At 45.4% G+C, this 14638-nt stretch overlaps 1 protein-coding gene across 14 annotated transcripts in view; it reads left to right on the top strand.

Moving 5' to 3' along the window:
• Positions 1-14638, top strand: part of LOC120907814 (low-density lipoprotein receptor-like) — a 157439-nt gene that overhangs the window by 85694 nt on the left and 57107 nt on the right. For 13 of the 14 annotated variants that reach the window (XR_005740862.1, XM_040319115.1, XM_040319105.1 and 10 more), the window contains 2 exons: positions 9362-9481; positions 14269-14391. Coding sequence is in view for 13 of the 14 variants with exons in the window: in XM_040319115.1 (XP_040175049.1) it covers positions 9362-9481; positions 14269-14391 (243 nt within the window). In the remaining variant the exon portion in view is untranslated. Of the gene's footprint in view, positions 1-9361; positions 9482-9964; positions 10085-14268; positions 14392-14638 lie in introns of all 14 variants that reach the window. The other variant, XM_040319114.1, reaches the window with a different exon arrangement.

The following is a 14638-nucleotide window of genomic DNA, read 5'->3' as shown; positions in this document are numbered from 1 at the left end:
AACCACGCAAAATGGCGCATCTTGACGGGTACGTTAAACAGCGAGTGAACTGACGGCGTGTCGGGACAATGTTTTAATTAATACTCATTTACATACTGGTCCGCGGGTTGCGAACCACTGTGAGATGATTGTCTCGCGCCCGTACGGTGGTAGCCTTTCCCCGGGAGCAACCGGTGGTTAAGTGCAACCAGCGATCGAACGTCGGATGCAGATCGGTGGCGAAAGAAAACAATTCACCACCGACCCCCCTCGAGGAAGACGTCTATAAGGGGAAGAAGGAGACAAAAGAGAAGAATAAAACACAGCCCCGAACAACGAAACCAGATGCCCTTGTAAGTGTAGCCCTGCTGCCGTGCTGGGAGAGCTGCCCATTTCCTAGCAGCATAGCAACGCCAAAAGAATGGAGCAAGAAAAATCGCTGCATAATGCTGCACACACACACATACACACGTACGTACTCGTCCCAGGCGCACGGTTCAACGAGCAATTAGCCAGTGGTAAATGATAGTCCATTATCGTTTCACGTGCCCTCGGTCATTTCGGGGCGCAAGGGACACCCGAACCGGTATGATGCGGTTTTGATGGTCGATCGAATCGTGTCGAACGGAACCCTATAGAGATGCCAGCAAAGAGGTGATGAAGTGCACGATAAAAGTGCACGCTAGAAACAGCTTGGTTTGGGGACAGTGCCAGCCTACGTTGCGGGAGAACAAGAAACTCGGAGTTCAGAGTGGCAGCAAACTAAGGCTACTCTTTTCGGGGCGTAAATGCTTGTTGATGGAATGGATACTTTGCGGTCAAGCACCCATTTGCCGTCCCGGGCGGGGAGGGAAACGAGTGACGGGGAGAAGAAAATCTAGTGAAAAGTCATCGATGTCAGCTAATAGGACCAATTTTGGGCACTACCCTTCGTGGTAGCGTTCATGCATCATGACTTTCGCAAATGCTTGTGTCGATTGCGATGAGTATCATGTCGCAGGGGCTGATAATGATAATGAGCACCTTCATCCACATATACCCACCCAAATATTTGGTGTTTTGGGTGAAAGAAGAAGCCGTGTTCCACCGAGAGAGGTTTTATCGTTTCACTCAATCGCTGCTCAACTGTCTAAACCCACACGCGCACTCACACACGTGACAGGTGTAACAGGATACGCAATGCTGGCTGTTTCGCAAGCACTCGCAAGCATCGTGATGAAACGTGGCGTACTGTGACACTCTGCCTGTAATGGCATCACCGCATGTTTCACTTACCCGTCCCGGAGCGGTTTTTCTTGACGGCGTAGGATCAAATTCACCTCGGCAGCAGCAGCGACTGAAAGTGAAGGTTCTTACTGTTTCTTCCGAATCGTGCCGTAACGGGACGTGAAGCGCTAGTCACAAGGACATCGTGTAAGAGTGTCACTTATGAATTAATTTACTACAAACCCGTGTGACAACGAGGAGAGTGTGCGGGAAAGCTCCAGCCTAGAGTGGATATCAGCTTAAAGAGCAAAATTTCAGCTGCCTATGATGGCGAACGTGCAGTGGTGGGTGCGCTCATCTTGCTGCCAACGCGTAACGAGAAGATATGTAAACAGCGCGCTCTGGCTTACGGTAAAACATAAGCTGACATTTCTCATCGTTGAGCAAGCATAGCAAGCAGTTTGGGAGGGAAAAGGGATGAGCTTGCTGGAAGGGGGAGGTAAAGCATACACACCCAGCCACCTTCAACCATTTCGGTAAGCTTTTTGACGTTGATCTGTGAGTGTGTTTGTGTCAGTGTGTGTACACTGGTGATTAGAGAATGTTTCAAGCTTCGGCACCTCGCTACGAAACTCAATGTAATCGTCAATATACAACAATCTGGCGTTTGGGAGGTAATGCATATTTAAACACATATCCATTGTTTTTCACGTTGCCCCGTTTGCCGCGTTTGTTGTTATTGTTGACGGGATGAGTGGCGTCAAATTGGACGGTTAAAAATATCAAACATGATTGCGTTACGCCTTAATCGTGTGCTCGTACAGGGGGTGGCGGGGAATGATTTCCAATACTTTGTCGCGCATCGTGAGCTCAGATTTTTGCGCATCATTTTCCGAGGCATTAGTGGTTGCTGGTACAAATTTGATATGAAATACTTCCAATTATTCGTTAAAACAGGGTAAATTAATTTGAAACGAAACTCTGTCAAAAAGCATCATTTTCCGGGAGTTGAAACCCTACGAAAAATTCGTAAACAAAAAGACCTCCATTTGCAAACGATGCCAAGAAATGTAATGCAGTCTTCTTTAAATTGGAAACGATAACTCCATCCCAATGCTCATTGTGCGTAAATATGGACAATATTTTTCCACAAAACCTGAGGATTCTGAGCCGTCGTCACAGCGCGCTTTGCTGTAGATTGTCCTCGTATAAGCATGCAGGGTTTACGGTGGACGGAGGTTGCCTTTTAGCGACATACGAATCTCTCCTAGATAAAAGTTTATAAACCAAAACAAACACCAGTTAAGACCGGGCGAACGAAGGTTCCCATTCGAGGCGAGCGGGTAAATACAAATAATAGAAAAAAATGCGCCGCCTCTCTGTAAGCCGACGCAGCAGGGACTGCCATGTGGAACCAACAAAAAAAAACTCCCCCAAAATAGATTGTGTGAAGCGGGCGCGCGCCCCTGCACTGCTACATCAAAGAGATTTGTGGGAGATTATTCGGTATTTGCTTTCTTATACGATGCCGCCTGAGTAGTGTACGCGCCGGGAGCACGCTTTCGTTTAAAGTATTTGAATAGTATTTTGTACCGTTGCGTTAGGCTCAAACGGTGCTGTTGTTTCTAGGAGCGTGGAAAATATTGCTCAGGATATTTCGTTACACTTCTTCTTTATAAGGCGGATTACGGTCGGCTAGAGTTGGGCTTAACCGGTTGTCAATGGAGGGAGTAAGAATATATCTGAAACAAAACGAAACAGTAAAGGATTTTGATGTTTAATCTAGGCGTGTGCGTTACCTACAGTTGGTTGTTTTGCGAGCGCCGGAAGGTATGCAATATAGGTATTTGAAATATAATTCCTTTTAAGAGAAAAGTGCACATGTTGTAAAATGTTATTATTTTATTTCCTTTTCATAGTTTTTGCTCAAAATGTATTTGAATCGTACTTTCGTAAATTGAAAGCTCATTTGCTAAAAACATAATTCAAAAGCTACGCTAAGGAACGCAAGATGTTCGTTTTGAGGTAAAATAAACCCTTTAGCGTCTAACATTTAAGTTATTAAGTTACAAAATATCATTGCGAGAGATAAATAGTAAAACAAAATCCATTCCCAAGTAAACAATACACAACTCTTGAATGAAGTGATCTTGTGGCGAATACTCGTATTAGCTGCCCTTGTGCACGCAATCCTTCCTTCCCGTAGGACTTGTTTTCCGTTTGATTTGATTTGATAATCGAATGGTCAAACTTTCCCTCCGCGGGGTAAAAAGTTGTGAAGTTTTTGCCCATCGTTTGATACATTTTATTTGACTGTTTGTTTGCTCGTGTAGTTTGCTGTTTGCCGACCGTTAGTGTGTTTATCGGGTTTGGTGAAAATTGAAACACCGTCGGCAGTATCCGACCAGCAGTGGCAATGTTTCCCCTTGTACCGCCAGGATCGGACCATTCCCTTGCAAGCTGCTGGTGTGTAAAATTGCAACAATCTAGAACCACGCGCCAGCGTTGAGATGAAAACTTCTCAACGACACTCAGGTCACACGGGCGGGCATTTTTTTATCTTGCTCCTTTCACTTCTTACAGCCGACGGCCAAATATTGGTAGGGATTAGGAAAGGAAAGCAAAAGGGAATCGTAACTGTGAAGTGGCACAAAATTGATTCTTTCGTATACGGGAGCCGAAGACGGGATGTCCGTTTTGCTTCCCGTTTGCCGACTGGGATGGTGGTGAAAGGTGGCAAAGTCCTCGCATCCGAAGCCTACGGCGAACTGCCCTCTGTTGTGCCCCCTACTCCCAAAAGCGTTAGCACTCGGGTGAAGTTTGCCGTACCGGTTTGTAAAAGCGTCAAAATGAAACCAATAAACGAATTTTCCTCTCACATGCTGGAATAGTGAATCAGTTTCGGGGAGGAATTCTTTTCGCAAGACATTCGGTTCCTTTGGGTCATAGGTGATTGTGTTTTGGGTTTTTTTTTTTTTGTTATACCACACGAACATTCGCGCTTGTTTCCCTTTTATTCTCGGCCTGTTCCAGCACTCAACCGGCCTAATTCCACTGGGTGTGCGTAAAGTTGGCGAAGAACTTCAAAATGCTATCATTGAAAGCGCTCGCGCTGTAAAATACTCCCCCCCCCCACAGTGTCATTGCTGGTCGTCGTTGGTCCCGGTACGTGACTGGAATGAGAATAGAATCTAATGATTTTATTATTGTGCCGTTCGCTCAGTGAGCTCGTGCAGGTCTAACTGCATCCCGAGGGGGAGCTACGACCATTCCTGGCCCCTCTCTCAAAGGTACACCACAACAATAGGAAAATTCTAGCACAAAAACACAACGCAGCGCTTCTTCGACAAGCGCATTACAACATACCCAAGTGAAGCTTTTGGAACTGCTGAGAGCTGGGTCGAGTGGAGGATGGCGTGCGTTGTAAGTAATTCACAGAGCAGAGCGAACGTTCTCAACCCGAAGGACTCTTGCCCACCACAAAACGGAGATGAGGTGCCATCAACGTCCCCTAACAGGGTTATTCAGTTTTCTGCCGCAACGAAACTGTTAGCACAAATTTGTCGCACATGATGGAAAGGGAGGAGGGAAGGGGCACAACATTCCTTCCCAGCGAACCAGCAACCGAATAATTGACTGTGAACAGGTTAGCAAATTTACAGCGAGCGCAATGTAGAAGCAAGTGCCATCGAAAGGTGTTACGTTTCGGTTTTATTATATCGTCCATTGAGGTACGGTCTCTCCGACACTTGTGCCAGCTCCATACTACAAGGCTTGAAGGTCAGGATGTGTTGAAGGGTTAATTTAAACTTGTTTTGTGACCCCTTCGCAACGCTCAGCCTTGTTCACAACGGTGCCCGTCGGGGCGTTTATGCAATCGTCGTAACGAAATTGTAGCACAATCGACAAACAACAGCACTGCGCCCGAGCGTACCTGCTAGGGTGGTGCTTTACCGACGCAGGCCCAAGAATGTCATTTTAAATAAAGCTCTTCTTAAACATACAGCTAAAAATCATTAGGCGCCTCCATCAGTACGTGCGTACTGTTCCCTCGCGAAGTTAGTACCACCGAGCTTCATTTGCACCCGGAGATTCTCGGAAGCTTGAACATTTCTTCCCCAAACTTGTCACCTCCGGTCTCATGGCTTTCCAAGAGGTTGATGATAAACACGCTGCCCCAGGTAACAGGGCAGTCAGTTGCAAAAGGGAAGGCTTACCGGTGAGGGGCAAAATTTACGGTGAAGTTTTAATCCCGCTGACATCTTGAAAATAAGTATTTAATAATGCAACCAGCACCACCAGCACCAATGAACACGGCCAATGTGTATCCTTCGTGTTCGTGGAGCCACGTGACGGTGGGACTTAATGTTGCTAAACCACGTGGAAAGGTGGTATGTGTGATGCCACTGGAAGGTACGCTTTAAGCTCAGTGACGGCTAGATGTGGGACGAGCAAACCAAAAAGAAAAAAGAAAAATAAAAACACTCAGGCACATGAATGTGAATCACTGTCGCTTGAGGTTGTGTTTTTGTGAAAGAAAAGTAAGGTTGTGATGCGAAAACTAGGTTTTGATACGTACTCTTGAATGACCGTGAGGAATGACTTATAAGGAATTTACCTTAGTTCTTCAAACACGGAACAAAGCGTTTACATGAATGGTTTATTCGCTGATTGTCGACAGAACCGTAAAAGAAGGTCCGACAACGAATCATTATGTATGAAATTGTAAAAATTTTCGAATAATATATGTAGCAATCTTTTTGGGCACTCTTATCTTCTCGGTAGGTTATTCCCCTCGTGCAACGTAAGAGGCCCAGTGATAACGAGGTTGCAGTATGTTTAGCATTTCATAATCTAGCACTGGCAGCTCTTCTTCAAACAAATTTTATTGCTAAATATAGATACAGAGCTGTTCTAGCTTGTTGCAACATTTCATCAAAGCCAAGGAGAGGTCAAACAATGCTATTTCACGCAAAACGATCTGTGGTTTTCTGCGGTACGATGAGTGTGTGTGTGTGTGTGTGTGTGTGAATGTATCATCGACCCTTGTTATCTTTAGCGGCACTGGATGCGGGCTCGTGGCATGGCATAAAATCAAAGTTTGTTTTTATTAGCTTCTCGACTGACAGGCTTGCCAAACAAAAGCCAACCATTAGCCGGGAGACGAGATGCACCCTCTGCGATGCACCGTCCTGATTGGTACCGCACGCCAGCGGTCCGATTAGGAAATCACGAAACCTGTTAGCAACCGCTCCAAATATCTGCCCCCGAAAACCAATTTGTAGCAGATTTATGTGGAAACCCAACTGACAGTGCGCCTACGTGGCCTGCCTCCTGGCCGCCCGTCACACATAAGACGGTCGAACCCGCATCCCGCCCAACGGTAGCAGTGGGGTGCGTGCAAAGCATCGGGCACTCAATTCAATGCTTCGCCCTGCCAAAGCCGACCGGAAGCCAGCGGAAATGCAATCAATCATAACCCCAAACACAGTGGCGCACGCTTTTGTTGTCTGGCCACCGGCAATTGGCAATCTTTCTTCGTCTTTGTGCTTTCTTTTTTCTTTCTTTCAATACGATACACCATTGGTGGTTGGGGCCGTTTCAGTGTACCTTGCCAGTGCTGGACATAGGCAGGGCTAGCGGGCGAAAGAATGCTTGATTATTACGAACACATGATGTGGCCGCCCTGAATCGGGCGGCAAGTCTGATTGGGCCAACGTTCGTGCCTTGGTGCGGCACGTTCTCCAACCGGAGCGCAACGACTCATCGACCTAACCGAAAGACCATCGGAATGATAACCTCCGGCAGAGATACGGTTAAGGGAGAGGTAGTTTATCTGTGCGGTGGCACACGGGGAACACCGAGCAGTTCTAGAAATCTCGAACGCTGCTGTACTCTGCTCAGTTTGTTGCAAGGATCCACGATGGTTTCGTATCTGAATCAGCACCGATGGAAATGTAGTTATGGAAAAGATGCTATTGACAATGGTGCATATTATGAGATACGGGGGATGCCTTGCTTTTTTTCTCTATCCATACGATATAGTTGTTTTTGTAGGTTATTTTCTACTGATGGTTAGCGTCAATCAACGTTTCATGAGCTGAAGACGTATTTTAGAGTGGTTTAACAATGAATTTATTTGATTAAATTGAATAGAGAAGGTTTAAATTTACTTTTTTATTACATTTAATACAATCTGAAACTTGTTTGAAACATTCAACTCAATTGTAAATGTATGAATGCATTTTTATGTGTTTCGACATGAAAAATGATCTGTTAAATTTTGTTCTCAACTTGATGGAACTTCCACTCGATTCGATTAATGATTTTAATACAAAAGACTTTAATTTATGTAATTGCCTTGCAAGCTATCACATTATGTATCCTATTTTTGCCAAAAATTAATTGGCTCCCCACACACTCTCTGATACACAATGCTTATTATGTTATCATAAATTTTAATCAAAATTCGCACACTCCTCGTCCGCCCGTACGCCCCGATATGATATACCAACTAAGGGGCAATGTGTAAAAAAATGCAACACCACAACATACAACGTTCGCGGGCTAGCGATACAACGTGCCGGGCTTTCGGGGCGGGCTCATGTAACTTGTGGCCAGAGGAGAACAGTACAGTTTTTAATTAAATACGGTGTTAGTTGGTTGGTTGTTGGCTGCCGCCAAAGACCGTCAAGAGCGACCGTTTGTTGTGTGGATGGACAGGGCAACACAACACAGTATCATAGCCCATATCCATGGCCAAAAGGCACCGGAGCAAAGAAGTTCGGATAGATTGGGATGCTCGTGGCAACATGACGACAAAATGCTTCTGCAACAGCCCGACAGTTTAGTGTCACTTTTCGTTGACGAACGCTGCTTCCCATTTTGCCACATGTTAGCGGCGAACCGCACCACTTGCCGAAAGGGAGGAACAATTTTGGCACCGGGACCTTCCACGAAGCAAAATGTATTTGTGGCTTTCGGTTCATTTGTTTTTGCTTGCATTTCGCGTTACGTGCTACTAAATTGCTTGGTTGTCAGCAAAAATTGAAAACCATAAACATGCGCTCGGAAAACTCGGCTTTTGTAAGTTGGTCATTTCGGTTGCGCACATTGCACAGTAATCGAAGGGATCGTTATATTTCTTTTTTTCATTAAATGTGAACTGAATGACACTTTGGAGCAGCATATAAAGTCGCACGAATAAAACGTGTACAATGTCCATCCTTCAAACGAGAAATAAAGCAAACCACACCACACATCCTCGTTTCCACCGAACAAACATCAAACGTACGTTTCTCATGCGCCATTTAACGCGTAACTAGCGCTCCTGCCATGTGCTCATTCTTTTTTTTTTTGTTTTTCATGCCGGCTGAAATGAGCATGTTCCTGTCGCAGCGGCTGATGTAAGCCCCGTTAATAACTCGCGCCAATTTGTCAGCTGAAAGTGACAATTTGCCACCATTATTGCGACGGGAGCACGTGTGCAGGCAGCGTACGTGTGCTTCGGCTTGCGCCGTTCGGCTGCAGGTCTGCGGTTTGGAGCAGTGTAACCCCTTTAATCTGCCCGCGGTGCGGTTTCCGCTATCAAAGGATTTTCTCCCTGGCGTCGGTATCAATTTCGGGTACTTTGTGAATCAATATACGACACGAGCGGAGACTGCGGGGGTTGGAAATCCGTTTGAAGTCGTGCTTGGGCCGGGCTAGCATTTGTTGCTAATTAATTTTCGCTTGATCTAGGACAACGCCTACGTTCGGAAACTGGTGCCGGTTTGCATCAATGTCTTTTGATGTGTGAATTGTTTGTTTCTGTTGTGTTTCTGTTATCTCATGCAGCACGGTGTGCAGGTTGGCATTCCTCCTCCATGGGATTATCTTTCCATGGGGTATAATTTTGAGCCATTGTTATGAGATTCCAACAAACTATAATGGCTTATTGTTATAATTGCGGATACGAGGAAATACTATATGATTGTTCTGTTGATTCACAAGCCACCTAAGTCCCGTTAGGGGGTTAATTCTTACGTACTACTTCAACATTTCCTCTATTCGTCGGTTTTCACTTTGCAATGTCCTATTTGTGGGAATGTGTGGGAAGCTTCTCAGCTACCGCGCTTTCAGATGTGAAAAGCATTTTCTAATACACGCCCTTTTCTATTTCTATTCCCCTCTCCAGAGAGCTCCTGTCCCGGTGACAAATTCCGCTGCAAGAACGGTAGGTGTATCCTGAAGCGTTGGCAGTGTGACGGTGAGCGAGACTGTGCCGACGGATCGGACGAGGACGCCCAGCAATGCCGTAAGTAGAAATCCATCAGTGTCGTCACCATGTCCTATCGACCCTTCTACACGCTCGCTGTGATTTTTTGTACCGCGGTGTCGGATGGGGGAGATTATGTTTTGGGACAGCCTTGTGACACCTTCACCTTTATAATTTTTGCTCCCAAACGACCCACCCATCTTTACGTTCGCTTTAGCATCATGCCGTGCTTCCGCTGCTAACAGCTCTACAGCATGATGAGATCGATGCTTTATCGTTTTAGCTCACGCGTTGATCGGTTTTTCTTGCTTTTCCCATTCGCTGTGCTCTCTTTTTACTACTATCCTTTACTCTGTGTTGTGGTTTCGTATGTATTTTTCTTCTTTCTAATCCCTTTCTCTTGTACTTTAATATGTTAACCCACCGTCTTTATGTTGGCTTTGGAATTCGTGCTTAAATGCTTGTGTAATGCTTGCGGTTTATGGTTTTGCGATCGTGTTGTGCCTGTCGCTGTATGTATAGTTGTCAAAACCTGTCCGGCAAACGAGGTGCTCTGCAAGACGGCGGACCGCTGCATCCCCAAAACGTGGCTCTGTGATCGGGAGGCAGACTGTCCCGACGGTTCGGACGAGCAGAACTGTGGTAAGTTAATCGTGACGTAGCCCGGCATTACCTCAAACGTAACAACAAAAACCTACAAATCGTTTCGATGTTGGTTTGTATCGTCGTCGACCAAACAACGCGCTGCCAGCCATCGGGACCCGCACGACAAGCATCACCGCCGGGGCGGTAATGGAGCACATCCTAGCTAAGCCTACACATCCCAGGAGGCGCTCGACCTGCTGTACACTACACATGACCTCCGTTACTTCCCACTTATGGCACATAATCGAAGAAACCCACATACATACGCACGTAATCGCACCCGCTTTCCGGCAACAAATTGATGGAGATCAATATCCGTCCCAAACTGTCAGACGCCTTCGTACACACTACCTCCGTTTCTGCCGCCTCTGCCATCTCTGTGTCTCACCCGCTGTCCCTCCTGCGAATCTTCAACCCGGCAGTACATAAACTCAATCCCCCAAGTCGAGCCGGCTTAGCTTAAATCACGATCGAACCGTCCTCAAAATTTCGACAACACCGAGAAAATCGGAACCGACCCGTTGCGGAACGAAAGATTTGGAAACTTCCCGGGAAGGTGCCCGTATATCTTCGAGGAAATAAATCTTCGAGCCTTCTCGTTCGTTTCCCGCAAACTCGCACGCCGTTCTACCTGAGTATCCGGAACGATTTCCCGCACCGATAGCCCGTACCGCTCTCGTTGCTGTAGCGCTTTTCTGCCCCTCATAGGCTGGTTGAAATTTGACCACCTTTGGCGAAAATCGTTACTTTCCCTTATTCCGGAAAATGGTTAAGCCGCCCCGGAGAATGTATTACCCCGACGCCCCTTGGTTGGGTGTGGTATATATAGATATATATAGGGATCACCAATTTACCGGATGACCTTTACCGCACCCTTCAACTATCTATTCCTGTCTACCGGTACACCCCCGAAACTATGTTGCCTAATTTAGTCAGTTGAGTTTTGGTGGGAAGGGAGAAGAGGAGGGTCTGCCTGTGGTACATTATGCCCAGAGCACCACCAATCTTCCAAATTCACAGCGGCCTCACCTCCGGGTCTTTTCGTTTACCCGATTCCGGGCGTCGAGCATCTCATCTTGTCTTGAGCGGTTCCGGTGACCCTCTCCGGAGATAATCCATCCGGAATGTTCACACCTTTCTACCATTTCCGTAACGGAATTAACACCGGATGTACTCAGCAGGACATTAACTCAACCCTAGCTTACATGCGACCATTCCGCTGGTGTTGCTGGTGTCGTCGCACTGTAGTGGTATCTTTTTTTCATCCCAGAATGGGAAGTTTGTTTTACTTCCTTCACTTGTTTTTTTTTTTTCGTTTTCTCAAACTTTGTCCTAGAGGCTCCCAAAGTGTGACCTGGCTTTTGCCACCATTTCCTGCCAGAACGGGCGGATGTTGCAGGAACAGCAACTTTTAATGACTGTATGCATCCTTATTATGGTTGCAATATTTGCTCACTGCTTCAAACCATTCACTGCATCGCTTACTTCCGCAAGCTTCAACGTTACGGTTGAGACGTGATTTGTTGGCATAAGCCCGGAGTTTAACCTAGGGTGCAGAGAATACCGAACACGGCAAAAAAAAACAAAGGTTAGGTATCTAAATGAAACACTTTTGGTCACTAAAAGGCAAATGAATAGCAAAGCTTTAACCTTAGCGAACAAGTATTATCTTGTGAACCATGGGTTTTGTATACCAGCTCCATTGGCCAGAAGAAAGTAAAAAAGAGTCATACTGTAAAGTCGTAAAAACTGCCAACAGCTTCAAACAGTGTCCATCCTTACTGTTGTTTCACAGGAAGGAGATTGCACTGCGATAATGGTACGCCAGGAAACTCCGGGCAGCGTATCAACAACGTCCGCTGTCTCTTCGTCTTGTCCTCCACCTAACGAGACTTGTAAAAAATGCCCGCAGCTAGTTGTAAAACAGGGTCATCTGAATGACGTGATCCTTTCCGTTTCGAATGGACACGGTTTTGCGTAAACGAGTGCCTGCACAATCAATGCAGAGCGAGCCAGCACACCAGGCATCCACTGGTGAAAAGGGATCAGCGATGATAGAATTTCTTCCGGGTTTTCTCAACCGAGTACTCACCAACGCCGTCCGTCCGTTGTTTTGTTCTTAACGGTCGCTCAAAGAACGGTGCCCAACCGTAGCAAAGAAGCGCACTGTTTAAAAGTTCTGTTAGGTTAATTCGTCCGTTGAACAAAGGGACTTGGCGCGGGTTGCCAGCATGTGCGCCGTCCGGTCATCGGCAATGGCGACGGTAACAGACGGTCCGCAGTAATGGGTCGCGAGTATTTTTTTTCTTAGTCTTCTTTTTTTATCCATTCCACCGCCCATTTGCTGTTGGGCGGGGTCCATTTTACTCTGGCGCTACTTTACGGGGTGGCATTTGTTGATGGCTCGACATTTTTATGGTTTGTAATTAAAGTTTCAGCCAACAATCGCGCCACAGGCGACTGACCGAGAAAAGAGTGGAGTGGTAAGAATCTATGTCTTTTGTTTGTGTGTATGTGTGTGTTTGTTTGGTTGGTTTAATGGCGGAACAGATTGTTTCGGGTTTTATCCTTTATTTCGGCACTATGTTGCGATTCAATCTCCGGGCGGGTTAGGAACGATGCAACCGTTTGATATGAACCAAGGAACGTCAAAAATATTTTCGGCCAGGCTCAATGACATGCCGAGAAGTGAATTTTACAAATGACTAACAGCAGATGGCTTAGATGGGCTTGTTTGTTTCCCTTTATATGCATCTTTTCTTGGAGTTCATTGCGAAAGATCGAAGTTGTTTTAACTCGAATCATACAACACCGCATTAGATATCATAAAGCATATGCGAGAACTTAGATCTAGGCCATCTGTTTTTCAAGTTTTGTTTGCTTTCGTGCATAGCCAAAACAGATTGAACAGCCGTATACCTAATATTTTGAGATTATCAAAGTGTTGACAAAGAAAGTTTTGGTAATTGAATGTTTCTTAGGTAAATTTCAAATATGGAGGAATCGCTAGGACTTTCATATGTATCAATATACATGCTTTATAGTTAAGCATTAGCCATACGATTAAGTCGGCATCTTGAACATAGCAGTTAGATGGTCAAGATAAACCGGATAAATTTGTTGTCCGTTCCACTTGTGTTTGTACCCACTTGCCTGTGAGTGAACTCTTCGAATCGGCGCTGCAATCTACACCGTTGCGATCCATATCAACATTAAATGTCTACGCTTGAATAGCTTAACTTTTCCTTGCCTAGAAAATACCACCAACAATGGCCCCAGGAAGCTTACCTGGGGCTGGTTTACGTTCTGTACAACTCGCTCAATTTACCCTCTCATACTTCAATGTATTATACGATGATACGATCGAAGTTTGATGTGTTCATTTCATTTCAAATTCTGCTTACAATTTTAAACTGGCATCATATCATAATATCTAAACGTAGCAAAACAAAGCAAACCACTAATTAAGTAGGTAGTCCTACAAATCCATTTTTACAAATAAAAAGTGTGTAGAAATATGCCAATAACATGTAATGTGTGTGCTTTATAACCAAAAATCTTTAAATATAACTGCATGGAAGGTTAGCTTATTACTTGTAATGTACAAATGTAAATAGTGTTTTAACAATTACTCCACGTATCTACCGTTTTTACCCGTTGGTTTTAGTTGGATTTCTGGTTGCTTGATTGCGTTATCGCTCTGTTTTTAATGGCATCGACTGCTCATTAAATAAATTGACCTCCTGTATTTAATTACCATATAAGCTAGCTTCCATCAACGCGCTGTAGTGAATTTTTCATTCCATGATTTCTTGCACATTTTTTCCTATATTTTAATTCCCTACCTATCTGGGTTACTGATGATTTCATTTTTCTTACCCAACGCTTCCCATTTTTTTCCAAACACGACACATTCGCATAATTACATCAATGGGGTATCATGAAATAAAATACTAATTGGGTGTTTCATTTTTCATCATACACACAAACCATATCTTCCGAACCGTAACGGACCCGAACATCCTGGATGCCGCCACCTTTACGATGCTCGCAATCTCCGAAACCCTCCGACTGAAACTGAACCGGCTCCGTCGACGGATTGACTGCATGCAAACAAAACCGAACTCGATCCGTCGACCCGCTGGACGTGCTGTGCTGAACAAAAACCGCAACCGCAACAGAGAGCAAAGTGTGCTCGTCGGAGGAATTTACGTGTCGCAGTGGAACCGGCAACTGCATCCCGCTGGGCTGGATGTGCGACCAGAACCGGGACTGTGCCGATGGGTCCGATGAGATGTCCTGCAGTGAGTATTCCCGTCATTGGGGTTTTTTCCCTTTCAAACATTCCATACTTGTATTATTGCTACACACATAACTCAATCCACTAACACTCGCAAAGCAGCTGTGGAGAAGATTTCAGATATGTTGTATTATATGTAAGTGTGTTTGCGCGAGTGTGTTGCTCAGTAGATGAATGCATTGGGCAGTGCTTTCAGCATTATTCATCGGTTCAACACCCCGGTCAATGCGAAGGGTTTTTTGTTGGTTGCC

Source organism: Anopheles arabiensis, chromosome 2 (genome assembly GCF_016920715.1).
Source record: "Anopheles arabiensis isolate DONGOLA chromosome 2, AaraD3, whole genome shotgun sequence".
NCBI classification, from domain to species: domain Eukaryota; kingdom Metazoa; phylum Arthropoda; class Insecta; order Diptera; family Culicidae; genus Anopheles; species Anopheles arabiensis.
The sequence above is the reverse complement of the archived record's forward strand: the minus strand, read 5'-3'. Positions and strand labels throughout refer to the sequence as shown.